General features: G+C 49.5%; 1 protein-coding gene across 1 annotated transcript in view; it reads right to left on the reverse strand.

The window, feature by feature from the left end:
- Positions 1–16544, reverse strand: part of HHATL (hedgehog acyltransferase like) — a 28266-nt gene extending 11722 nt beyond the window's left edge. Inside the window, exons 1-3 of the mRNA XM_066629093.1 lie at positions 16307–16544; positions 1657–1810; positions 483–550 (exon numbers count right to left, since the gene is read on the reverse strand). Of these exons, the coding sequence (XP_066485190.1) occupies positions 483–550; positions 1657–1762 (174 nt within the window). The 5' untranslated portion in view covers positions 1763–1810; positions 16307–16544. The remainder of the gene's footprint in view (positions 1–482; positions 551–1656; positions 1811–16306) is intronic.
- Between the last annotated feature and the right edge of the window lie 8647 nt (positions 16545–25191).

The following is a 25191-nucleotide window of genomic DNA, read 5'->3' on the forward strand; positions in this document are numbered from 1 at the left end:
CTATAGTTTCCTGGGTCCCCCCTCTTTCCCTTTTTAAAGATCGGTGTGACATTTGCTATCCTCCAATCTTCTGGCACCGTGGCCGTTTTGAGGAACAAGTTGCATATTTTAGTTAAGAGATCAGCAACTTCATTTTTCAATTCTGCTACTGTAACCACTACTGTAAGCTACTGTAACCACCTCATCACTTAGACTGCAATCCTAACCACACTTTCATGAGAGTAAGCCCCACTGAACAAAATAGGACTTACTTCTGAGTAGACCTGGTTAGGATTGTGCCCTTAGTCTCTCTTCCTGCAACTTGCTCATTCATCATGTTCAGTTTGAATGCCTGTGAAGGCATCTCCTTCCTCCCCTGCTTTCTTGCAAGCAACAGGGAATGAGGATGCATTGGGAATACTGATGAACATTTATTTCCCCTCGAGCTGACCCACTGGAGCAACTGTTGGCAAATGAGTGCCTGCTGGCATTGAATTGCTTACCATTTTCCTGCCAAAGTAATGCCATCCTGGTTTTATGTTCTCTCGGAAGGGCTTTCGGTTCATGCTGTCTGCAAAAGAATGTGTTGGGGAGCTTTGGTGACATCAAAGAAATTTCACAGGCAGGGAAATACACACATTGGAGGGGTTGCCCTAGAAACTGAGCTGTAGAACCCAGAAGGGTTTTTCAACCATTGTTGAAACTCCTGCAGCATACCTGCAGACCTTCTGTAGCAGCGTACCCTGGGTTGAAAATTGCTGTCCTAGATCTTGCTAGGCATGCCTAGCCTATGGTAACCAACTTTCCATACCTGTGCCAGCGGGACGTGTGCTGCATCCTGCAGTTGGGGGGCAGTCATGGAGGCCTCCTCAAGGTAAGGCAATGTTTGTTCCCTTACCTTGAAGCTGCATTGCCCTTATGTTAGTGCTGGAAAGTTGGTTAAGATTGCAGCCTAAGGGTCCATCCTATCCAATTTTTCAGCACTGGTGCAGCTGCAATGCAGATCCAAGATAAGGGCACAAATGTTCCCATACCTTAAGGAGGCTGCTATGACTGCCTCCCCACCACAACATGCAGTGTATGCCCCATTGGTACAGCTACAATGCCACTGGGTAATTGGATAGGCCTGGGCCCTCAGCTCCTTGGAACGACATGCCTTTGGGGTTATAATTCTTGTTCTATGAAACAGGAATGCTATTTTCTAATGGCAAAACTCATCGCTTAGCAGAACCTGCCTCTTGAGTTCTTGGTATACATCTGCTCTCATGCTGTACCTGAACCTGAATGCACTGGTGCATATTCCTAATGGTTAGTTTCACACCCTTTCATTCCTGAATACCTCTTGTCTTGCAACTGATCTGGGGGTGTAAGCATCTTATGTACAGGATGCCAAACATCGAGACAAGAACAAGACAACCACAGAGGGATCTCCACCCCAGAAGCCAGTCCTGGAGGACACTTCCACATTAGGGCTACAACTTTAAGCCAGCCCTGGGGGAAGCTGCCATCTACACACCACATAAATGAAAACTAACACCCTTTCTTTGTTAGTGGAATACCGTTAGTGGAACCTTTTTTTTTTAGGTGGGGTGGAAGCTAAGAAAGAGATGGCCTGACCCTCTGGTCCTCCCAACCACTGACAGCCCCACCACAGGCTCTTCTGACTTGGTCAGTTACCTCGAGAGCATTCGAAGATCTCGTGTCCACTGTAAGCGATGGCGCACAGCACCACCAGAGCATAGAGCCCCAGCTCGTAAGAAGGCAGTGCCGCTTTAATGCCCATTTTGGAGGAGAGTCACCACCACTGACGCCGACTCCAGAGGACCCAGACCTGTGGGTGGGGCAGGAAAGATGGGGACAGATGTGGGCATCTGGCTACAGATAAAAGCGTCAGCTTCACTCAGATTGTTTTATCTACAGAGCCATTCTATATAGGGAATGTTTGGGCCTGACCAAAGCGTCCTCTTCCTTGCGGTTGTTATTCCTTCAGTCGCTCCTGTGCCGTAGGTATCATTTGTTTTTCACACTTTTATACCATCCCTTCTCCAAAGAGCTCAGGGTGGTGTACGTGGTCCTTCCCTCCTTTTGTCCTCACAGCAACCCCATGAGGGAGGCTGAGAGAGAGTGGCTGGCCCAGGTCAGCCAAGAAGCTTCACGGCTGAGCGGGGATTGGAACCTGGATCTTCTAGGTCCAACTCCCAGCCACTACACCGTCCTGGCTTGTTTTCAACCTGGCCAGGTTCCTGTGGCCTTGACAATGCATGACAAGCAACGGATGATGCTTTCCCTGTCACTGCATCCACAGTGGGAAAGCTTCCCCCTTTGGGTTTCTGCCTGTCACAAAATTGTTTTGAAACAGAATTGTTTCCCAGGCTACCATTCAAAAGAACTAAGCAGCTTTGTAAGGGTGCCAAGAATTCTTTAGGCATTCTTACCAGGGTCACCACTTGATTAAAGAAATCTTAGTCAATTCATCAGAAAAGCTTTAGTGGATCAATTGATTGTACAGTTAATTGCATTTGCATGCTTTAAGCATGTCATATTAAAACACACGCCCTGAGTAACATCCAATAATCTTGATCACGACTGCTCTCCTCCATCACACTGTGCAGCAGATATAATAACCATGTGGATTATTAATACCGTTCAGTTAAGCGTCCTCTGTGAACAGGTTATGCAGGGTTGCCAACTTTCTGGCGTCTTCCACCTGTGTTTTGAACAGCAGCCTGACATGCACACACCTGTCCCTGGCAAGAAGGTAAATAATGGAGAAAGTCTCACCCACTGGGTTTTGTGTGTCAGGCTACTAAAAGCTTGGGAGCATAGAATAAATGTTGGCAGCCTTATGTTTGTGCTGTGGACTGAATATGTATTAACTCATACATTGGGATCATTAGGAAGGGTATTGAGAACAAAACGGCTAGTATTATAATGCCGTTGTACAAATCTATGGTAAGGCCACACCTGGAGTATTGTGTCCAGTTCTGGTCACCGCATCTCAAAAAAGACATCGTGGAAATGGAAAAGGCGCAAAAGAGAGCGACTAAGATGATTACGGGGCTGAGGAACCTTCCTTATGAGGAAAGGCTACGGCGTTTGGGCCTCTTCAGCCTAGAAAAGAGACGCCTGAGGGGGGACATGATTGAGACATACAAAATTATGCAGGGCATGGACAGAGTGGATAGAGAGATGCTCTTTACACTCTCACATAATACCAGAACCAGGGGACATCCACTAAAATTGAGTGTTGGGCGGGCTAGGACAGACAAAAGAAAATATTTCTTTACTCAGCGTGTGGTTGGACTGTGGAACTCCTTGCCACAGGATGTGGTGCTGGCGTCTAGCCTAAACACCTTTAAAAGGGGATTGGACAAGTTTCTGGAGGAAAAATCCATTATGGGGTACAAGCCATGATGTGTATGCGCAACCTCCTGATTTTAGAAATGGGCTATGTCAGAATGCCAGATGCAAGGGAGGGCACCAGGATGAGGTCTCTTGTGATCTGGTGTGCTCCCTGGGCATTTGCTGGGCCGCTGTGAGATACAGGAAGCTGGACTAGATGGGCCTATGGCCTGATCCAGTGGGGCTGTTCTTATGTTCTTATGTTATGTTCATAGCCCAATCCTATCCACACTTTCCTGGGAGTAAGCCCTATTGACTCTAATGGGACTTAGTTCTGAGTAGACATGCATAGGATTGGGCTGTCAGTCATCCTTTTACCCTCAATGCATTTCATGATGGGTTTCCCAATGTATATTTTTACTAGCCAAGTAGTGATGGCATCTTGCCTGGATGCCTTTAAGAGAGGATTGGACAAATTTCTGGAGGAAAAGTTCATTATGGGTTACAAGTCATAGTAGGTATGTGCAAGCTCCTGGTTTTAGAGGCAGGCTGCCTCTGATTGTCACATGCAGGGGAGGGCACTGGGACGCAGGTTGTGCCTGTTGTCTAGTGTGCTCCCTGGGGCATTTGGTGGGCCGCTGTGAGATACAGGAAGCTGGACTAGATGGGCCTGATCCAGCGGGGCTCTTCCTATGCTCTTATGTTCTTAACCTTTCTCTTGGTTGAGAAGGTCTCTTCATTATCAGCCACACAGGTACCTGCTGCCTTTCCATGGGTCACATTGCCACAAAGTAAAGCATCGACAGAACGCAAAACTCCACCATGGTTGACAAAGGTCTGCAGCCTCGTCAGGAAAGACAACTGCTTTAGACATTTGAGCCTCTTGCAAAGGAAAAGCATCCAGGTTCTCACTGAGGTTGGAAACCAGTTTCTAGACTGCACTAATTTCAACTGCAAGGGGGGGGGGAAGGAAATCACACTGTAGCGTAGCTAGAAGGTGGGCGCTAAGTACTGCAGGTGCTGCAACACCATGTAAGTGACCCCTTCTGCTCATCGTCAAAACCATTCCAGATGGCAACAGGCTTGAGCACCTGCTTGCTGCCAGTGCTGCCCGGAATGGTTCCAATGGCCATTGGGAGGAGCTGTTCACATGGCGTGTTGTGGCACCTGCAGTACTTACCGTGCCACCCCCTCTAGCTACACTACTGGGATCACACATTGGCATGGCCCTCCAGAAGGAAAATCCCCAGGCCCATGGAAAACTAGCATGCCTGGGAGGAAGTGAGGCGAGACAAGACCGTGGGTTGAGCCTGCGTCCACACTGGACGCTCTTCCTGTCCAGGTTTGCCATGATCTGCTTACAACAAACTCCTAAAAATGCACCTATCATAAAATCGCTATTTTTATGTGCATTTCTGTGTATATGCTGTTTACTTTTTTATGTGGGAGCCAGCTTGGAATTCAGTCTGTGGTTCAGAGCTGAGATTCCATGGCTGACAACTTAGTGGAGCGAAAATGCAAATTGGGGTTCAAAGCAGCCTGACTGGTCCAACTGGCTGATCAAGTGTCAAGCAACTGACTCTCCTCCAGGCAGAGATCAGGGAACAGGTGACATCATTACGGCTGAGGATCCTAAGCGGAAGGAAGTTGACCCTTCTTTTGTTCCACTAGACCAAGAACCTCCTCATTCAGTGATCTCTCAAGAGGTCCTCACAGGATGTAAAGAGCTGGTGGTTCCATAAGTTACAGTACAGGTGGAGCCTACTTAACTATGGATTTTACATCTGCAGATCTGGCTCAACACGGACCCTTCAGTCCTGCATTGAGTGACATGTGCCTCCACCTGAACCATCTGAAGGGGACCGGAGCTGTGCTCCAGTCCCCTCCGGAGGGCTTTCCACCCGTGGCCTTTGTGGGCTTCAGAATGGCCTCGTAGAGCAAAAAAACGCTACTTCTACTTTTCAGGCAAAAACCAGAAGTCATGTTTGTATGCCTTTAAAAGGCATTAGGATAGCCGGAGAAGCCCTGGAGGGTTTCAGAAAGCCTTCCAGCGGGACCGGAGCTGTGCTCTGTTTCCCTTCAGAGTACTTAAGGGGCCAAAAACTGTGGATTTGCTTATCTGCGATTTTCAGTATCCTCAGGAGGTCTGATACCTGTATTTAGCCAGAAACTGTAAGGATTTTAGTCTGTCTTCTCTTTGCGTGGTACAAGCTCATTCAAAAAATTCCTAGCTAGCACGCAGTTAAACCACACATGTGTGAGATTTGGCAATGTCTCAGTGTCATCTGCTGGCCTTTTGTATAACTGCTGGACTGGTACTCTTGCCTTGTTCCAATTTCTGTTTTGAATCAACCTTACATAAGAACATAAGAACATAAGAACAGCCCCACTGGATCAGGCCATAGGCCCATCTAGTCCAGCTTCCTGTATCTCACAGCGGCCCACCAAATGCCCCAGGGAGCACACCAGATAACAAGAGACCTCATCCTGGTGCCCTCCCCTACATCTGGCATTCTGACTTAACCCATTCCTAAAATCAGGAGGTTGCGCATACACATCATGGCTTGTACCCCATAATGGATTTTTCCTCCAGAAACTCGTCCAATCCCCTTTTAAAGGCGTCTAGGCTAGACGCCAGCACCACATCCTGTGGCAAGGAGTTCCACAGACCGACCACGCGCTGAGTAAAGAAATATTTTCTTTTGTCTGTCCTAACCCGCCCAACACTCAATTTTAGTGGATGTCCCCTGGTTCTGGTATTATGTGAGAGTGTAAAGAGCATCTCCCTATCCACTCTGTCCATCCCCTGCATAATTTTGTATGTCTCAATCATGTCCCCCCTCAAGCGTCTCTTTTCTAGGCTGAAGAGGCCCAAACGCCGTAGCCTTTCCTCATAAGGAAGGTGCCCCAGCCCCGTAATCATCTTAGTCGCTCTCTTTTGCACCTTTTCCATTTCCACTATGTCTTTTTTGAGATGCGGCGACCAGAACTGGACACAATACTCCAGGTGTGGCCTTACCATAGATTTGTACAACGGCATTATAATACTAACCGTTTTGTTCTCAATACCCTTCCTAATGATCCCAAGCATAGAATTGGCCTTCTTCACTGCCGCCGCACATTGGGTCGACACTTTCATCGACCTGTCCACCACCACCCCAAGATCTCTCTCCTGATCTGTCACAGACAGCTCAGAACCCATCAGCCTATATCTAAAGTTTTGATTTTTTGCCCCAATGTGCATGACTTTACACTTACTGACATTGAAGCGCATCTGCCATTTTGCTGCCCATTCTGCCAGTCTGGAGAGATCCTTCTGGAGCTCCTCACAATCACTTCTGGTCTTTACCACTCGGAAAAGTTTGGTGTCATCTGCAAACTTTGCCACTTCACTGCTCAACCCTGTCTCCAGGTCATTTATGAAGAGGTTGAAAAGCACCGGTCCCAGGACAGATCCTTGGGGCACACCGCTTTTCACCTCTCTCCATTGTGAAAATTGCCCATTGACACCCACTCTCTGCTTCCTGGCCTCCAACCAGTTCTCAATCCAGGAGAGGACCTGTCCTCTAATTCCCTGACTGTGGAGTTTTTTCAGTAGCCTTTGGTGAGGGACCGTGTCAAACGCCTTCTGAAAGTCCAGATATATAATGTCCACGGGTTCTCCCGCATCCACATGCCTGTTGACCTTTTCAAAGAATTCTATAAGGTTTGTGAGGCAAGACTTACCCTTACAGAAGCCATGCTGACTCTCCCTCAGCAAGGCCTGTTCGTCTATGTGTTTTGAGATCCTATCTTTGATGAGGCATTCCACCATCTTACCCGGTATAGATGTTAGGCTGACCGGCCTATAGTTTCCCGGGTCCCCCCTCTTTCCCTTTTTAAAAATAGGCGTGACATTTGCTATCCTCCAATCTTCTGGTACCGTGGCCGTTTTGAGGGACAAGTTGCATACCTTAGTCAAGAGATCTGCAACTTCATTCTTCAATTCCTTAATAACCCTTGGGTGTATGCCATCAGGGCCCGGTGACTTATTGATCTTTAATTTATCAATCAGGTCTGAAACATCTTCTCTTTTAACCTCTATCTGACTTAACTCCTCGGTTAGGAGGGGCCGTTCGGGCAGCGGTATCTGCCCGAGGTCTTCTGCCGTGAAGACAGATGCAAAGAACTCATTTAATTTCTCTGCCATCTCTAAGTCTCCTTTTATCTCCCCTTTCCCTCCCTCACCATCCAGAGGGCCAACCGCTTCTCTGGCGGGTTTCCTGCTTCTAACATATTTGAAGAAGCTTTTATTATTCCCCTTAATGTTGCTGGCCATGCGTTCCTCATAGTCTCGCTTGGCCTCCCCTATCACCTTCTTACATTTCTTTTGCCACAGTTTATGTTCCTTTTTATTCTCTTCATTAGGGCAAGACTTCCATTTACGGAAGGAAGCTTCCTTGCCCTTCACAGCCTCTCTAACTTGGCTGGTTAGCCATGCGGGCACTCTCCTGGATTTAGTGGAACCCTTCTTTCTTTGCGGTATACACCTCTGCTGGGCCTCTATTACTGTTGTTTTAAGCAGCCTCCATGCACTCTGGAGAGACTGGACTCTTTTTACCCTCCCTTTCAACCTCCTTCTAACCAGCCTCCTCATTTGAGGGAAGTCCGCCCGTCGGAAGTCAAGGGTTTTTGTTAGAGATTTGCCTGGTATTCTTCCCCCAACGTGCACGTCAAAACGGATCGCAGCATGATCACTGTTCCCCAATGGCTCAGTAACGTTTACATCTCTAACCAGGTCCTGCGTACCGCACAAAATTAAATCCAGAGTCACCTGTCCTCTGGTGGGCTCCGTGACTAGCTGATCTAAGCCACAGTCATTTAGCACGTCAAGAAATCCGGTTTCCTTATCGTGACCAGAACACAAATTGACCCAGTCAATATGAGGATAATTGAAGTCCCCCATGATTATAACCCTGTCCTTCCTTGTCACCTCCCTGATCTGTTTCCTCATTTCAAGGTCCCCATCCGATTTCTGGTCTGGAGGACGATAGCACACCCCCAGTATTACATCGCTGCTCAAGCCTGGTAATTTAACCCACAGAGATTCTACGGTGGAGTCGGACCCACCTTCAATCTCTACTTTGCTGGATTCTATCCCTTCCTTAACATAAAGGGCCACCCCACCTCCAACACGCCCCTGCCTGTCCCTCCTGTAGAGTTTATAGCCCGGGATTGCGGTATCCCACTGATTCTCTGCATTCCACCAGGTTTCCGTTATGCCCACTATGTCAATATTTTCCCTTGTCACCAGACATTCCAGTTCTCCCACCTTTGCTCGTAGACTTCGGGCATTCGCATAAAAGCATTTATACACGGAATGCCCCAGGATGGGCTGCTTATTTGCTCCTTTGTCCCCGCATCCTCTCATTGTGCCAAACCGTCTATCACATCCCATCTCCCTACCTTTCCCAATTTCTTCTCCTACCCTGCCTTTGTCTTGTTGTTCTCTAACCTCCCCATCCTCATCCCATAGGGATGAGGAGTCCCGAACCGGATGCCCCTCGGCTCCTGTCGGCCTTCCCCCAGGGATCAGTTTAAAAGCTGCTCTGCCACCTTTTTAATGTTATGCGCCAGCAGTCTGGTTCCATTCTGGTTCAAATGGAGCCCGTCCCTCTTGTACAGGCCCCGCTTGTCCCAAAACATTCCCCAGTGCCTAACGAATCTAAACCCCTCCTCCCTACACCACCGTCTCATCCACGCATTGAGACCCCTGATCTCCGCCTGCCTAGCTGGCCCTGCGCGTGGAACAGGTAGCACTTCAGAGAACGCTACCTTTGAGGTCCTGGCTTTCAGCTTCCTGCCTAAAAGCCTAAATTTGGCCTCCAGGACCTCCCAGCTACACTTGCCCACGTCGTTGGTGCCGACATGCACCACAGCCGCTACCTCTCCCCCAGCACTGTCTACCAGCCTGTCTAGACGAGAAGTGATGTCCGCAACCTTCGCACCAGGCAGGCAAGTCACCATGCGGTCCTCACATCCGTCGCAAACCCCCCTCTCTATGTTTCTAATAATCGAATCCCCCACTACAAGAAGCCCCCGACCCCCCTCCCGCCGAGGAGTATCCCGAGTGCGCTCGGATACGGGCCCATCCCCTGGAGAAGGGATCCCCCCTAGGGGATTGTTTCCCTCCTCTCCAGGATGACGTCCTCCAGTCCCGAGACTTCCCACCCGGGCAGCCGAGGAGCTGCACGCCTGAGGTTGGGACGAAGCCTGATCATCCCCGGAAGTCTCCCCACGGTCCTCCTCTGGCTGCCTGCGCTTCTCCAGGTCGGCCACCAAGGCTTCAAGGGAGCGGACGCGTTCCCTGAGAGCCTGGAGCTCCTTGCAGCGAGGACACACCCATGACTTATGCCCCAGAGGCATATAATCATACATGTGGCACTCGATGCAGAACACTGGATAGCCCCCACCCTGCTGCTGGCTGTCTGACTGCATAGCTTTTTTGTTGTTGTTGTTTTATTTAGGGGTTCTTTTAAAAACCGTACACTGGATAGCAGCCCTCTTCTCAAGGGAAGAGGACGGGCAGTGTCTGGGGCCCTGGCCTCCTCGCCCTGCTGCTGAACTCGCCCAGATGCTAAACTCTTGTGCCTTACCTGGCACTTAGTTCCCAGAGGCACTTGGTGTCCCAGAGGCCACACGCGTCTGCAGAGAGCCTCACGCGATGGCCCGCCTAGCTTTATACTCCTGGCTGGCTCCTCCCCCCTCCTTCCTTCCTGATTGAAAGGGGGCTGGCCTTCCCAGGTGAGTTTACAAAAGCTCAGGAAGGCAAATGGCTGCTGATGGGCGTGACCTACTCTGCAGGCTCCTGAATGGACTGCTTGGATTAGCCTAATGGGGCTCTTAATGGGTTGGGAATTGGCCCTTCCTAGGTCCTTTCCCTCCTAGTTCTGTTCTCTTAGGCTGGACTGTTTTTGTAACCTCACGCTAGTTTTTATTTGGGTTTGTTTAATTATTTATTGCTCTCTAGATCCTGTGTCCCAATTTACTGACCTGTTTAGGTTATGTTCTAACTTGGATTAGGTTTAACCTGGGTTAAGTATAGGTTTAATTTAAACAAGTAGAAAAACCTGCTTTTAACTTTATCCTCCTCCCTTCCTTCGATTAAGTGCTACCTTAGGTGCAGCTAACTTTCAACTTTGATTTAAATGCCTGACCCTTGGGCTCTTACTCACGAGTAGGACGCTGCTCTTACTCACGAGTAGGACTCTGCTCTTACTCACGAGTAGCCCTATGTACCTCCCTTAGGTGCTAACTTTCAAATTTGATTTAAGGTTGCTTTAAAGGTAAGGTTAAGGTTAGAAGACAGGGAGTTAGAAAGACAAAGCGTTAGAATGAGTACACTTACCTCCTCCTCCTGCTCCTCTTCCTCTCCTTCTCCAAAACTCAGAGGTCTCCTTGCCTTCTCCTCGCCCAGATGCTAAACTCTTGTGCCTTACCTGGCACTTAGTTCCCAGAGGCACTTGGTGTCCCAGAGGCCACACGCGTCTGCAAAAAAAAACCTTTTTTTTGCCAAATCCAATTCTCCCTAATCCTTTTCTTGTTCAATTGGTTCTTTTATCTCTATCTTTTTATCAGCATTCTAATAAACTCTTTGCATAGTATTCTGAGTCTGCCCAGTTAAGGGAAAGATCAGTGGATTGTCTTGTCTCCTCACTCTACAAGTGCTACTGTGAGACTGATTTTGATAGAGATCCCTAAGGTTCAATATTGTTCTAGGAGGCAGGTTCTGCCCAATCAGCTTCTCCGGTTAACCTGATCTCCTGGGCTGGTGGCGGTGGATACAAACTACCAAGGCTTTTCCCTGGCAAGCTATGTGTCCATAAAGGGGAAGGGAGTGAGCATGCTGCACTAGGTGCTACTGCCTGGATCAGCATGCAGTCACCACAGGTCTCTCTCTGGAGCCTGACAGCACCTGCTCAATAGAATTGATTCACAAATTCTAGCTTTTGGGTGCACAGCAGGATTCTAGGAGATTGAAAGAAATGCTTGGAAGCACATGTATCACATCCATACACTCATCAGAGATCCAGGACCACTTGAAGTTCTCCATCAAGGGGATGCTTGGTGAGAAACTTGGGTTTGTACTGAAAGTGAACCTTAGTGATTACCATCCTTATGACCTGTACGATGTGCCTGAATATTTGCATATTCTCGATTCCCTTCTGCTGATTCGCTCTCCTTAGATCTCCCAACCTTTTAGACTGAATGCTGTGTACAAGAAACTATCTTTGCCTAAGTTTACTGCAGGATTCAAACATTTTAAGACAGCAATTTTCAGCCGGTGTGCTGCAGCACATTGGTGCGCCATGAAAGCTCCGTAGGTGTACCTCAGTAGTCTGGAGCACAGAGGTTGAAAAACTCTTCCAGGTTCTGCGGATCACTTTCTAGGGCAATTCACTGCCTGTAGTAACAAATTGTCTGTCCCTCTTCCTCTAGTGCTGGCAGAGGAAGAGGGACAGGCTATTCATGACTACAAAGAGTTGTCCTAGAAACAGAGCAGCAGAATCTGGAAGAGTCACCTGGAAGCCAGAAGTGACATCACAAGAGGCAAAGACCATCAAGGTCAGTGTGCCGTAGGAAAAACATTGAAAATTGCTGTTTTAAGATCTTTTTAATCAGTCTGCAATAACCAGTAACCCGGAATCAGCCAGGCTTTTCATAAGCAGCCTTAATTCTAAACTGCTCCTGAGAAATAGGAAAGCAACAAATACGTGGAGTACATACACCCATGAAACAGTATGCAGGGGTGGGGGCCTTTTCCTCCTCTTCCTCCATTCAGTGCACCCACCTGCCTGATTATGCTGACAACCCTGCTTTATATTGCATAGAAAGAACATTTCCCCAGCTGAAGGCCTTTCCTGTCATGTTGATTCTGCATTGAGCTGCACACAAATGCATGCATACCCTAGTGGGATTGGGAAATATAGATTTTTATTTTAAAAAGTTTCATACTACAATCATTAATACAAAGGAAAGAAATCACATTTTACATTTTCAGCTACAGTCATATTACATTCAGCTGTTTAACTAGAACACGGATACATCACGTTACAGGTGGATTCACCCCATCTAACCACTCCCACCATTTTTTCCACCTGTCTCAACCGGTTCTCACCCTTTCGTAAGCCGCGACGCCGTATACTCTGGAGACCACAAAGCGGACCCATCCCTGCTTGTTGGTGGACTTTTTCTCCTTTATTTCTTTGCCCCTTTGGATGCCCAGCACAAAAAGGACATACAGATTTATCAATCTTACCATAGACCACGACACCTCCCACCTATCGTCTCCTCCCCTCCGTTGTCCCGCATTACTCGTCCTCTTGGGTCCCCTCATACCTCCCGCCGGCTCCTTCCCAGAGATGATAGACTCCCAGGCCTGTTGGGTCAGTTCAACCCACTTAAAGGCCCTCGCTACGCCCCTCCACAACTCCTTTGCCGGCATACACTCTTGGACGAAATGGGGTACCGTTTCTATCCGCGCCGGAGTGCCTACAGATCTAGAGGGTCCTGACCCTGAACAGGTTGGCCTCTTGCACCTCTTCTGATCTTCTTGCAACCATGGGTTTGCTGCTCCCACCCTGAGGACCTGATGGAAAGCCCTCCACTTAATTCCCATAAACTGAAGGGGATTCTCTTCTCGCTAAAGGCGCTGTGCGCCACCTTCTCCTGCAACAGGTACGCGGAAAGGTGCATCTTACTTTGCTGTTTCTCTTGGCGAGGCCTCATGATAAACTCCTGTACCATCGTTTCATACACGTAATCCTTGAGTTGTTTCCCTTCCAGCCCGCTGGTTTTATACGGCTTGGCTGAGAGCCCCATCTCCTTCATCAGAGTCACCACCTCCCTCATGTATTCCGGCAAAGATCATTTTATCGCCTGAGTGAGTACATATCTTGTCTCTTCTTTCGCCCACCATTTCTGTCCCTAGGTCGTCTTTTCCCAAGTGTTTCCGAATTGGGCCCATACAGATGCAAAGGCTCCCCCTTCCTGCAGCCTCTGCCTCCATTTCGCCCAGTTGTCAAAGTTATAGGAGACAAAGGTCACCAAGGACAAAGGTCCCAGGGCCCAAACCCCTAGTCCTCCTCCTTGCACCTTCTTATATGCCATTGCTCGGGCAAGAGGGAAGAAGGCAGTGCCCCACAAGAAAACAAAAACCTGATGGGTAACCTTGTCCACCACCTGTTTTGGTGGGGCATAGATCGCCGCCAAATTGGATGCCATCGGAACGCAATACACATTGATGTAACGCACCCTCTGGTACAGGTTCAAGTTCCATTTTTTCCACCTCTTCAGTTTTTCCTCCACCTTAGAGGCCCACAGTTTCCAGTTCTCTTCCCACCCTCTTTGTTTCAGTTCAAAAATTATACCTAATTTTTTTTACAGATTCCACCTTTTGATCCTCTTGTTTCCTTTCACCCGTTTCAAAAACAGCCCCCATGGCCCTCACCTCGACCCAAGAGAATAACATTTGGTTTTATCCTCGTTTATCACTTCTCCCGAGGCCCTGCTATATTAATCTATTATTCCCTTCAATGTCTCCCTCTCACCCACGTCTCTAACCATAATGTACACATCATCTGCGTGGGCTACCGTTTTTGTGGCATTCCCAGCCTCTGCGCTATTCCCTTCCCCACCCATGGCGATTCCCTTTATTCTGGGCTCTGCCTGGAATATGGCCAGCAATGGATCTAATGCCAAAACATAGAGGAGTGGGCTCAATGGACATCCTTGGCGTATCCCTGATTCTGTGGGTATGATTTTTCCCTTCCATCCGTTTACCTGCAGCATAACCGATGCCTGCTCATAAGGAGTTTTTATATAGTTTATGATGACCTCTGGGACACCCTTTGCCATCACTGTTTGCCAGAGATACTTTCTGTTTATTCTGTCAAAGGCCTTAGATTGGTCCACTTGTAGAAGTGTCCCTTTCCACTCTGCCTTCTCCACCATCTGAAAGATCTCTCTGACCAGCACTTAGAAATCGGTCATCTTGCTCCCTGGGACAGAAGCCTACAGCACCCGGTATTCCTGGGCGGTCTCCCATCCGAGTCCTAACCAGGCCTGACCCTGCTTAGCTTCCAAGATCAGATCTTTACGTCGATTCCGCACCTTGCCTTGATGTAATGCTCTGGAGACGCAGCGTTCCAGAAGGGGTGTGATCAGAATGATGCTGTCATCTAGGAGGTTAACCCTGACTGCCACGCAGGGCCATGGAAGCCAGGCCAGGCACCTCTGGCTGGCACAGTCTCTCTGCAAGAGGCAGTTCAGGACAGAGCAGCAAAGAGGAGGTGTCTAATCCCCTCTATACTGAGCTGATGGTCCTCCATTATCATTAACTGGGAGCTGACTTAAAAGGGAGCAACGCTTGCAGCTCTTGCCAGTGAGGGCTGGCAGGTCCCCAGGACTGACCTGAAGTGTCAGGGACGTGCAGTGTGGGGGCGGCAGGTGAGGCAGAGTCACCACCTGAGTCCTTTGAATAGCACGGCCGCTCTGCACATGAGTTGTGAGTGCTTGCGCACCTCACTGGCAGTGCTTTTCAAAGGATTCTGGGGGTGCTCTTCCTCACCTGCCCCCCCCCACTGCACACCCCTGCTTAGCCTCCTTCTTAGGGCCTCTGAGTGAAAGGCCAAAACCCAGACCAAGGGGGCAGGCTCCACTCCCTGCACCACAGTGTCTCAGCCTCAGGGGAGGTGGCACCCCTTGGGGTGGTATTGACAACCCTGCTTTATATCACATAGAAAGAACATTTCCCCAGCTGAAGGCTTATCCTGCCACGTTGATTCTGCATTGACCAGATGGGTGCTTTGGCAGTGGCTTCCTATAGCGCACCAAAATCTGAGGTCCAGTCCTCTAAGGCTGCCAACGTTTTGCTGTCCCTGCTACTGAACTTTCAACAGCGGTCCTGACACGCCAACTTCAACGTCCCCTTGAATTCAGTGGGAGAGAGCCAAGAACATGCTCCATTCTCCCATGGAAATCAATGCTGCCGCATTAGAGAGCTTTAACCACTGACTTGACTGGACTCCAGTTCTGGAAAAGCCCATCAGCTGCTTTGCTGGCCATTTATGCCTGGGCACATCCGCCGCAGACCCCAAAGCGTTGAGCTAAAAGTTCCAGGCAGTTGGCAATGGTCAGACACATGAGCAGTTACATTCCTGGACTTCATTCCTAATTTCTGCCCCTGCAACAACAACAGGAAATCCTTCTGGCTTTGAAGAAATTAGAGTGAAATACACCTGCTATCTTGTGCAAGTAGTGCTCATTTTATTGGGACATTCTAAGGGTGGCTCATGACTGATCTAGTGAGGAAGGAAGACAGTTAAGGGAACCAAGAACTTCAATAGCAGAAGGCAGGCAATGCCACTCAAGAGGTGAGAAGGAGGGAGGGGGTGCCAAATCAGCTGCAAGGCAGCCACCCTTTCCAATTTTAGCCCGGTCACTGCTCTTTCTGTAGCTGCAGCGCAATGTGATAGCGCGGGGTGGAGATCTTCTCTCGGGACTGGACCCTCCAGACGGAGCTGCCCCAGAGAGGCACCACTGGAAGCTCTCAGGCCCCCTAAGACAAGCTTCCTTCCCTGCTCTCTTGCGCTGCAGTGCACCTCTCTATGCTGTGCCAGGGACACTTCCAGGGAATTGCACTCCTGGCCGGCACGTCTGCTGCACTGAGCACCAACTCCCTGGTCAGTGGCAGCTCTCTCCAAGTTACAGTCCTCACTCTCTGGAGCAAGACATTTATTTTCCAGTGCCAGGTCAATGCAGATGCAACTTATTAACCCCTTTCTAGCCAGTCACATACACTGATCCCCTCGTCCACCAAGAAGCGATGGCACAGCTGAGCCGTAACAAGAATTCTCTGACAGTTTAAGGCATTTCCTGGTGAAAATCTGCTCCCGGGCTCTCCCCACCCTGCCCTCCTGGCAGCATGCAGTCCCTTCCCACTGACCTTGAGAGACAGTTGACAGAGTTCAGGACAACAGCCAACCTCAGGCAAAAAAGGGGGACACTTGGGGTCTAAGAGGGGGCCTGAGTGGTGATCTTTCTTCCAGAGTCCAAAGTTTTATAGAGGCCTGAAGAAAAGGCAACTTCCCCTCCTGTTGCAGCACCTGCTTCCGAGGGCCTGAAGGGTTCCCTCCTGGGCAGGTCCCTGGTGGGAGTTTCGCAAAGAGTGGAAGGCTGCAGATATTTTTATTTCGGAGCAGCACTGCAGAGAGGGGGCTGGCCCAGGAGCTGCCTGTCAAGCGCTGAAGGCAACTCACAGTAGCAGCCACTGCCCAAGTTAATTCAGGGTAGAGTGGAAGGACAGTGGAACAGGAGAAAGTCCCCCTCCAAGCGCCCCGTGCACAGCCTGGATATCAGTTCACTCCTAGCACAGTGATCGTGGCTCTCAGGCTTCCGGACAGGCAGGATTAAGTTGCTGTCTGAGATGTGGCTCTCTGGAGCTGCTGCTGCTGCTCTCAGGCCATAAATCAGGGGCACTCAGCATTTGAGTTGAACAGCCCAAGTTTGTTTGGCTGAATCAAGATCCTGAGGCTGCCAGACCTTAACCTGGAGACGGCATCTGTGCCCAGCCTGACCCTGCAAAACCAGCTCCTGTGTGTCTCAGACAGAGGCAGTGAGAGATAAGGGGGCTCCAGGCACTCTCCAGCTGTGATCCTGCACCTCCAGCTGCCCTCCTCTCCTGCTTGCTGTAGTGTCCAGAACTCACTTCACTTTTCTGGCGAAGGTTGTGACATGGAGACATCCTCCCTTATTGCCCCAGAGAGCATTTAAAGGAAGGGTGATCAACCTTTTGCAAGGCACTGGGTCGCAGCAGCTCAGCCCCTGTGGTCATTGAGCTCCAGTTCATTGGAGGTGTCACAAACCGAACCTGGGACCTTCTGCAAGCAAAAGAGGGTCTCTCTCACAGAACCAAGACCACTTTGATGGTCTTTTATGGAACAGATGCTGCTCCACCTAGCGTGGTCTTTAGTCAGTAGGGCCGCTAGGGCTCAAGGTCTGGCCCAAAGTTTCAGGGCTTTTGCCACTTCTCAAGATCTCTGGGGCAAGGACCAAAATCTCAGGTTGCTGGACCAAGATCTGGAAGGCAGAAGCTCTTTGGCTGGGTAAAGACCTTTAAATATTTGCTCCACCCCAGAGCCAGACTCCGTCCCTGGTGGCCCAGGTGTCATAATCTCCTCCCTGTCCAGGTACAACCGAGCTCCACCTCCTGATCTATGAAATCCCCTTTAGCTCTCAGGCTCTACCTCTTGGTGCTCAGGTTCAACATCTCACCAGACCAGGTCATTTAGGATTGCCACCTTGCTTCTCAGTCCTGCTCCTGTGCCACTCAGGCAACCAGACACACAGAAATTTACTGGATGGGCCCATTGCCTGGTCCGAATAAGCAGCAAAATAACAAGCACTTACCCCTTCAGTCTTGTCTCGTCTCACTTGCTCGGTCACTCATTAGAGCTCTGGCCGGTGGAGACCCTGGAGACTGCAAGTTCGACACTCACCCTCCTCCTTGGACCTTAGTCAAGGTCCACCTCGTCTGGTGGCCAAGGAGGAGTCAAGTCACCTTGTCTGGTGCTGGGCTCTGCAGTGCCTCAAGGGGAGGACTGGGGATGGAGTGGAACCCGTTCAGGGACATTTCTTGGGACTGAAAAATTCCTGGCTTGAGCGCCCCCATCTCTTGCCAACTGAAGGCTAAGGAGGAAGCTAATGCAGTGCCTGAGTGCACCTAACAGCCTGAAAGACTCCAGCTTAAAGGGAAAGTGTGCAGCTATTCATTACTGCTCTTATTATCCTTTATTTCCACAACTGACACCCCTCACCGATGTTCACAGCAGTTCGCAATAAAGGCTGCAGATATGGACTTGCCAGTGCAGCTCTTCACATCTCTCTGATGTTGCTCTGTCCAGCGTGCCTTCTACCTGTGACTTTGCAGGCAGATTCACGTGCATTGCCTTTGTCTCGTGCCCCCAGCAATTCAGATTCAGTGTCATGAAGGACACGCAGCTTATCAGGAAAGCCACTAGGAACGGCATCAGTATTCCAAATGGCTCCAGGACTATTGCAATCAATGGGTGAGCTGCCTCTCACCTCAGGTGCTCCCTGGATCCTGCCGCTGACCTCTCCACCAGGAGACTTCAGTTGAACCATCAAAGTTACTCTGAAATGGCAATGGCAGCCCCAAAGGGGCTTGAATTCACCCAGTTCATGCCTATATGCTCCCCAGTGGCCTCTGTTTCTGGATCCTATCACTGTTTTGTCCCTATTTGGAGAGATTTGTGGGGAGGAGATATTTTCAAAATTTCATTAACATGTATACAGAAGTTCTGGGGCTTCTGTTTTTCAGGTCATAGCCCCCCCCCCCCTCATTCCAGCTCTACAGAAGTGACACCTCTCTATTGGGCAGACGCATTTGACTCTAGTGTCCACCAGTGCCAAAGCATTAGTGTGGAGCTTCCTTCCTACCCCCTCTAACCACCAATCAATAATACTACATGGCTGTGTATGTTTCATTTGCAGTTCTTGCTTATGATGAGTACAGTCGGCTCCATTCTAAATCTAAGGTCCAAGTTGGACATGATCTAGACGTTCCAGGTTTGCACGTCCCAATATTCTTTTTCTTGTTCAGAAGGCAGCTGCCCTGAAGTTTAATTTCGATTAGGGCTACCATGTGGAGGGAAGGGGGTGTAACCTTTTCCCCTGAGCTGTGACCCTGATCCAAATTACACCCCCCTCTAAGTTACTATTAACCACAGACTGTGAATCCAAGTTGTGCCTGTAAATTTCTTCCTATATGGTTTGTGTGTGTGTGTGTGTGTGTGTGTGTGTGTGTGTGAAATTTTCCTTCCCCCTGTACCACAGCCCAAGATGCAAACTCTTCCACTTACCAGAACTGCATTTGAAAAAGACAAACAGACACATTCCATCTAGTTTAGCCATAAACATTCTGTTAAGAAAAGGAAAAGACACCTTCCAGGGCCAATTTACTAACACACAATGAAGAACTGGCTATTATTGAGTCAGAACAGCCAGCACAGAATGGACCAAGAGCAATCCAGAGTGTTGGAAAAGGACATGGCCTCAGGTGAGATCTCTGGGATAAGAAGAAGAGCATTTCAAGAACACGTGACCAACTCTATTTCTGTGAAACATTGGTACATGACTGTTGGGAATATGGTTTAAACCAGAGATGCTCTTTTCTCTAGAATTACCAGTGTTCGCTCACTCACTTTCATAAAGATGTTGTGATCAGATCATTGCAGTTCGGTGTTTTCCATGCTCCTCTCTCAGCCTTTTTGGTAAAAAAACAGTTGCAGCTGCAGCCTGTCCAGTGCTATCAAGCCAAAGCTTTCCATGGCTCCTTTGCCTCTAAACACGTCCCCTTTGCAGATTCAGAGCCCAATCCTCTGCATGTCTACTCAGAAGTAATTCCCATTATTGTCAGTAAAGCTCACTCCCAGGTAAGTGTGGACAGGACTGCAGCCTTAGAGCCCAATCCTATCCAATTTTCCAGCACTGATACAACTGCAATGCAACCCCAAGGTAAGGGAACAAATATCCCTTTACCTTGAGGCGGCCTCAGTGATGGCCTCCCCACTGCAGGCTGCAATGCACACCCCATTGGCATAGCTGCATCAGCGCTGGAAAGTTGGATAGGATTGGGCCCTTAGTCTGTACAGCTCCTCTTGACTGGAAGATTAGTGAGAAAGCACCCTGAATTGCATTCTTTGAATTGCCCCATGTCAATTTCTGTTCCAGGGCAGGAGAGAGGCTTTAAATCCTGAATTCCCTCCATTTTTTTTCCTTTTCTAATAGCAAAATAGATCTGTTGCCAAAAACATGTTCAAATTCTGTCCCGCAAAAGCCAGTTTTAGTACTGGAATAAATTGGGGCAAATTTGCGATAATTAATTTGCTTAATTATGTGTTCTCATTGCAATTTTTTTTAACAGCATCAATCTAGATCACCTTTTAAGAGCCTAAAGACTGAGCACTTACAGGAACTGTGAGACGGGACTGTCTTTCTCTATAATGGATGTTCTGTTGCGATCTTGCCTGCAGAAATGTGCTGAGTCAGACCAGAGCACTTAAAGGCAGAGTAATTAAGTCACAGCAACAAGCAAGGCAGCTAGCTACTTTATGGAGCATGTGTTTCACTGACTGGTGTCTTAATTTATGACCTGCCATCCTTCATGCATCAAGCAGCCCTGGAAACAATGGCATGGCAGGTAGAACTTGGGATGGCTGACAGAATGGGAGAAGTTCAAGGCTTTGAAGATGTCCTATGCGCACTTATGTAGGAGAAAGTCAGTGGGACTTATGCAATAGGGCTACCTAAACTCCACCACTCCTGCTGATGTAGCTGTACTATTGAAACGTGCGCTGCAACCTCCTGGTTGCATTGTTCCCTTGCGCAGGGGCAAGACTCCACTGCCCAAATAGGTCTTCTTGGACCTGTGCCAGTAATTTTGTGGACTTGAGGCCAGGAAGAGGGTAGGATATTAGGGGGGTTCACCACTACTAATGCCACCTCCTTCCTGGCTTTCACACCCCCCCTCCCTGCCCTGGTCTCCAGCCTATTCCTCCCCCAGGATGCTTGACTGGTGATGATGGAGAAGTGACATCCTTTTCTTCTACTCGTCCAGTTTGGCTCCCCCCTGCCCATAAGGCAGCATGGGGGGGCCAGGACATCTATGAGTGCTTAGTGCCAAGGGAAGGTGGAGAATGGTCCACTGTTTCTGCCTGGTCCCCACTGCCACGCAGTATGCTTCCCCACTGGGTTCCTGACTGACTTACTGGGAGACGGCAGGAAGCAGAAGCTTAAGCAGAGTCTTCTTTTCTTCCCTGGCATCGTTCTACAGTCCCACATGGAATTGGGTACTGTGAGAGGCCTGCAGTCAAGTTTTCTGGGCTGCAGGAATAGCACGCTGCATTTATGGAGGAGTCCAGCATGCTGTAAACCTGGAGCACACGACTGTGCCATTTGTGAGCTATTGAACCAATGGCAGCCCACTATATAAACAAAAGAGACCTGCTGGTTCAGGCCAGAGGTCCACCAGAGGTTCAAAGCCATTCTGGGCGCTGGGAGCAAAACGGAGGTGTGCACCTGGCTCTGAAGGGTAGGGACTGCTTGCATGCCGCAGTGAGGCTCCCTGCAAAACTTCGTGCTTTGCACCTCCTCTAGCTATGCTACTGCCCAGCCAAATCCTTCCCTGGATGAGGGTCAATCTGACTTCTTCCATTTCTGGTCTCCTCTGTCTGCTGCCTTGTAGCTGCTTTTGCTTTGCATCCAAGGAGCCTACAAGAGACTGTTCTGATGATGTCCTGAATTTAGCTCACCTTCCAGATTCTGCAGTGGTGTCGCCTGCCTCGTAGCAGCTCCCAGCACCTCCGAAGCCTGTTTTGCAGAGGGAGTCTGGAGTGGGTGCCTTCCTGTGTAACCGCCGTGAGTGTCCAGAGTTAGCACATCCTTCTTTCCCCCAAATCTTTGGGACGGGATTGCCTCCGCAGGTATGTCAGGCCACTAATGGAACAAGAGGTGAACTGAACAGGGTGTGGGAAAGCCAGAGAGGAACAGGGTGACCAGTGTTCTTGCAGCCAAAGGACAGGCCGATCGGATTGTTTTGCAGCCCCGAAGCACAATGAAGTGCATTGTGAAGGGACAGCTGGAAACTGATACTGATGCGAGGGGGAGCCAGGAGTGTGAAAGCTGCAGCAACCCAGAAAACCCAACTAGAAATCCATGGCAAACGGGGTCCTTTGGCTCAAGAGAAAGAGCTCTGATGGTGGGCAAGAATGCAGGGCTCCCTCCGCAAGGAACCACAAGGGCTGCCTCTGAACTGGCCTGTTTTGGACCATCCACCTGCAGGCACCCTTGGGGATGACTGAGGCACCTCTTCAGGAGACAGATCTCTAGGGCGGTGTCTTTCTGCACCCCTAGGCCAGCTTCCTTCCAGCACCTCCTTTACAGCATGCCTGTGGTCCACCAGCCAACCCCAGTGCTGCTCCTTTTTCGCTACTTCCTGGATTTTAAAAGTAGGAGGGAGTAGAAGAGGAAGTGTAGAGGAGAGTGAAGTAGTGGTTTGAAGTGGTGATGCTCTAGAGTAGGAACGGAAGACACAGCAGCAGCAGCAGTGCCATATCACTGAACAAAGGGTGCATACTAATTGTGGGGGGAGTGGGGTACCTGCTCTGCAAGGCCAGGAGACATCTGGTGCAACAAGCACGGCTCTGGGGGGGGCAAGATCTTACCATGCCACTTCTGGTACTGGTGGAGGGGCCTTGGGCCAGGTTTGCCCATGTTCTAGCAGCCAGTCACCCCCCCCCTTGCATCCTAGAACCTCACAGTAAGGAGCGCGAGCCCTGAGTGAGGCCTGACACCAAGGAAAGCAGGGAAATCTACAGGTGTGGAACCAGACAAGTTGGGTGAGATCTTTTCCACACAGCCCACTCCCAGTCACCCTTTGCTGTTCTAACGCAGAAACCGCCTGTACCCAGGACATCCCTCCAGTCTCAGTATCTTCTCCTCTGTAAGAACATGTGATTTAGAGGCAGAAACCTCTAAAACGGGATGCCCAAACCCCAGCCCAGGGACACCCCTGCTCTAAAATAAGGCATAGAACAGAGGGTCAAATCCTGCCAACACTGAAGGTGCATGATGAGAGGCTTCGTTGCCTTCCCCATCAGGCATTCCCCTTGATCCCTCCAGTTTTGCCCCTTGAATTTTGAGATCTGAGCCCCAGGAGACCAGGCCACACTCCATGGTGCGCTGCAGGCACTAAGCCCCTGTGCAATCATGACACTGTGCAAGCCCAAAGGTCAGGGGTCAGTTCCAAAGGCAGCCAGTTAATGGTCGGGACTGAAATCTCCCAAAAATGAAATTTGTAGGGCAAGTCAAGGCTTCTCCCAAGAAAAAAAACCTGAGTTTTCAACAGAAGTTTCTCCAAGGCAAATGGCACAACCACACAGTGTCATTGGACAACACCTCCAATGTATACAAGCAACACCTCCAAGTTAACACCTCCAATGTATTGGAGCAACACCTCCAAGTTAACAGCTCTAACTTTTGGGGAAAAATAAAAAGAGTTTGGAGGGAATTGGAAAGGACAGGGAAAGAAAGGGATGTGTGCTCTGGCAGCTGTCCCTCCACCTCTCCCATTTGCCACCTTCTGTTCCACCCCTGCTTTTGCCCAGTGCCTCCCAGGATTCTGCCACTCTTGTTAGCAGGAGATATAAATAGGTGCCTCCCCCCCACAGGCAGCTCACCCGCTGGGCGATTTGCGATCTGTTGAATGCAGGGGCCACATTCTTTCCTCCCAAGAGCAGCTTGGGCTGAGCCAGAGTTCAGTTTCAAAGGCTTAAGGGGTACTGGGAATGAACGATGCCCGCTTTCCAAGGCCGTTCCTGCACTCATGCCATACCCACACACACTGGCAAGGTGAAAATAGATTCATGTCTCACTATAAGGGCATGGAGTCACTGCCCAGTTTTGCACACAGTAGCTGTTCTAAAATGTATGACCAGGATTACTGGATACCATGTCTCATTGGAATTTGTGTTCTTTTAAATCACACACACTAGAATCTCCTTCTAGCAGATCTCAGCCCCCCCCCCCCCAGCTGCCTTCCCCACTTGGTGGCTGCTCCCATCCAAGCCCTGAGTTCAGGATGCTTTTTTTCAGCGCACAACATGGCACCCACCTTTGTTCCTCTGTGGTTATGTCTGTTGATATCACTTTTTGATTGTGCTGGTCTAAAATATCCATTGAAATCCATTACACGTTAAAATAAAATTGGAATGTAAAAGCCAGCACAAGTCTCTTCTTGCAGCCAGATCCAGGTGAGGAGGGGGTCTTACTCTTCCACGGGCTTCTTTTTTGTCTGCTCTTTAACAGTAGCTAGAGAACAGCCATTAGCAATCTGCTGGGGGTGAACAATGCTCCTTGCACAGATGTGTTTCACCTTTGGTGTGAGATGGTGCTGTAGCAGCAAGTCGTTCTTTTCATCTGTGGAAAGTGAGATGTGACCACACAGAAGGGGCTCCAAGCACACAAAAATGGCGAGGGAAAGGCACATGTGGCGCCTTTTCCGCATAAAAAGGGCCAGGCAGAGCTTTCAGCCACTGACTTGACCCTCCTTTGCAGCTCCTGACCAGCCACTGAAACACCGTCTAACAGCGCAGTGCCCTGCGACATGCAGATGACGGGCAAAGATGGAACCACAGGAGCCACTCAAAGAAGAACACATTTAAATGCTGTCAGTCTCAGAAAGGAGGAGCTTGCATTGGAAATGCCATATTTATTGAGCGTGTGGGAAATGCAGCATATACATTTTCCTACAGAAGATAAATACATTTTGATGTACATTTGTATCTATTTACACATCATGAGAAATAAGGATGCCACCTCTTTAATGGGAGACATCCTGGGAGGTGCACTGGCGCTGTGGACGCTGCTCCTGCAGTTCAGAGAAATTGTTTTCTTTCCCAACCCCAAGAATGACCCGTATGGATCAAACGAAGTGAGATCAAGGCATCCCTGGGTGGGGACTTCAAAGCCTCTCCTGGCAAAAGGAGGACATGAGCGACGCAACTTGCCTTTTGGCCTAGGACTTGCTCAGGTCAGGGCTCAACCATGTTGCTGCTTCACTTCAACTCATTCTGCCACCCCCCCCCCCAACACTCCCCATGCCCAGACTGGGATGCCACTTGAGCCAGACATGTCTTCCCCGGTGCCCTTAGCAGTGAGAACAGAGGCCTGGATTACAGCCTGGCACAAACTCAGCCCTGGACAGATGGCTTCTTTCTTTGCATTCTAGGCTTGTTCCAAGAAGGGCGAGGC

The sequence above is a fragment of the Tiliqua scincoides genome, chromosome 5 (assembly GCF_035046505.1).
Source record: "Tiliqua scincoides isolate rTilSci1 chromosome 5, rTilSci1.hap2, whole genome shotgun sequence".
Classification (NCBI taxonomy): Eukaryota; Metazoa; Chordata; class Lepidosauria; order Squamata; family Scincidae; genus Tiliqua; species Tiliqua scincoides.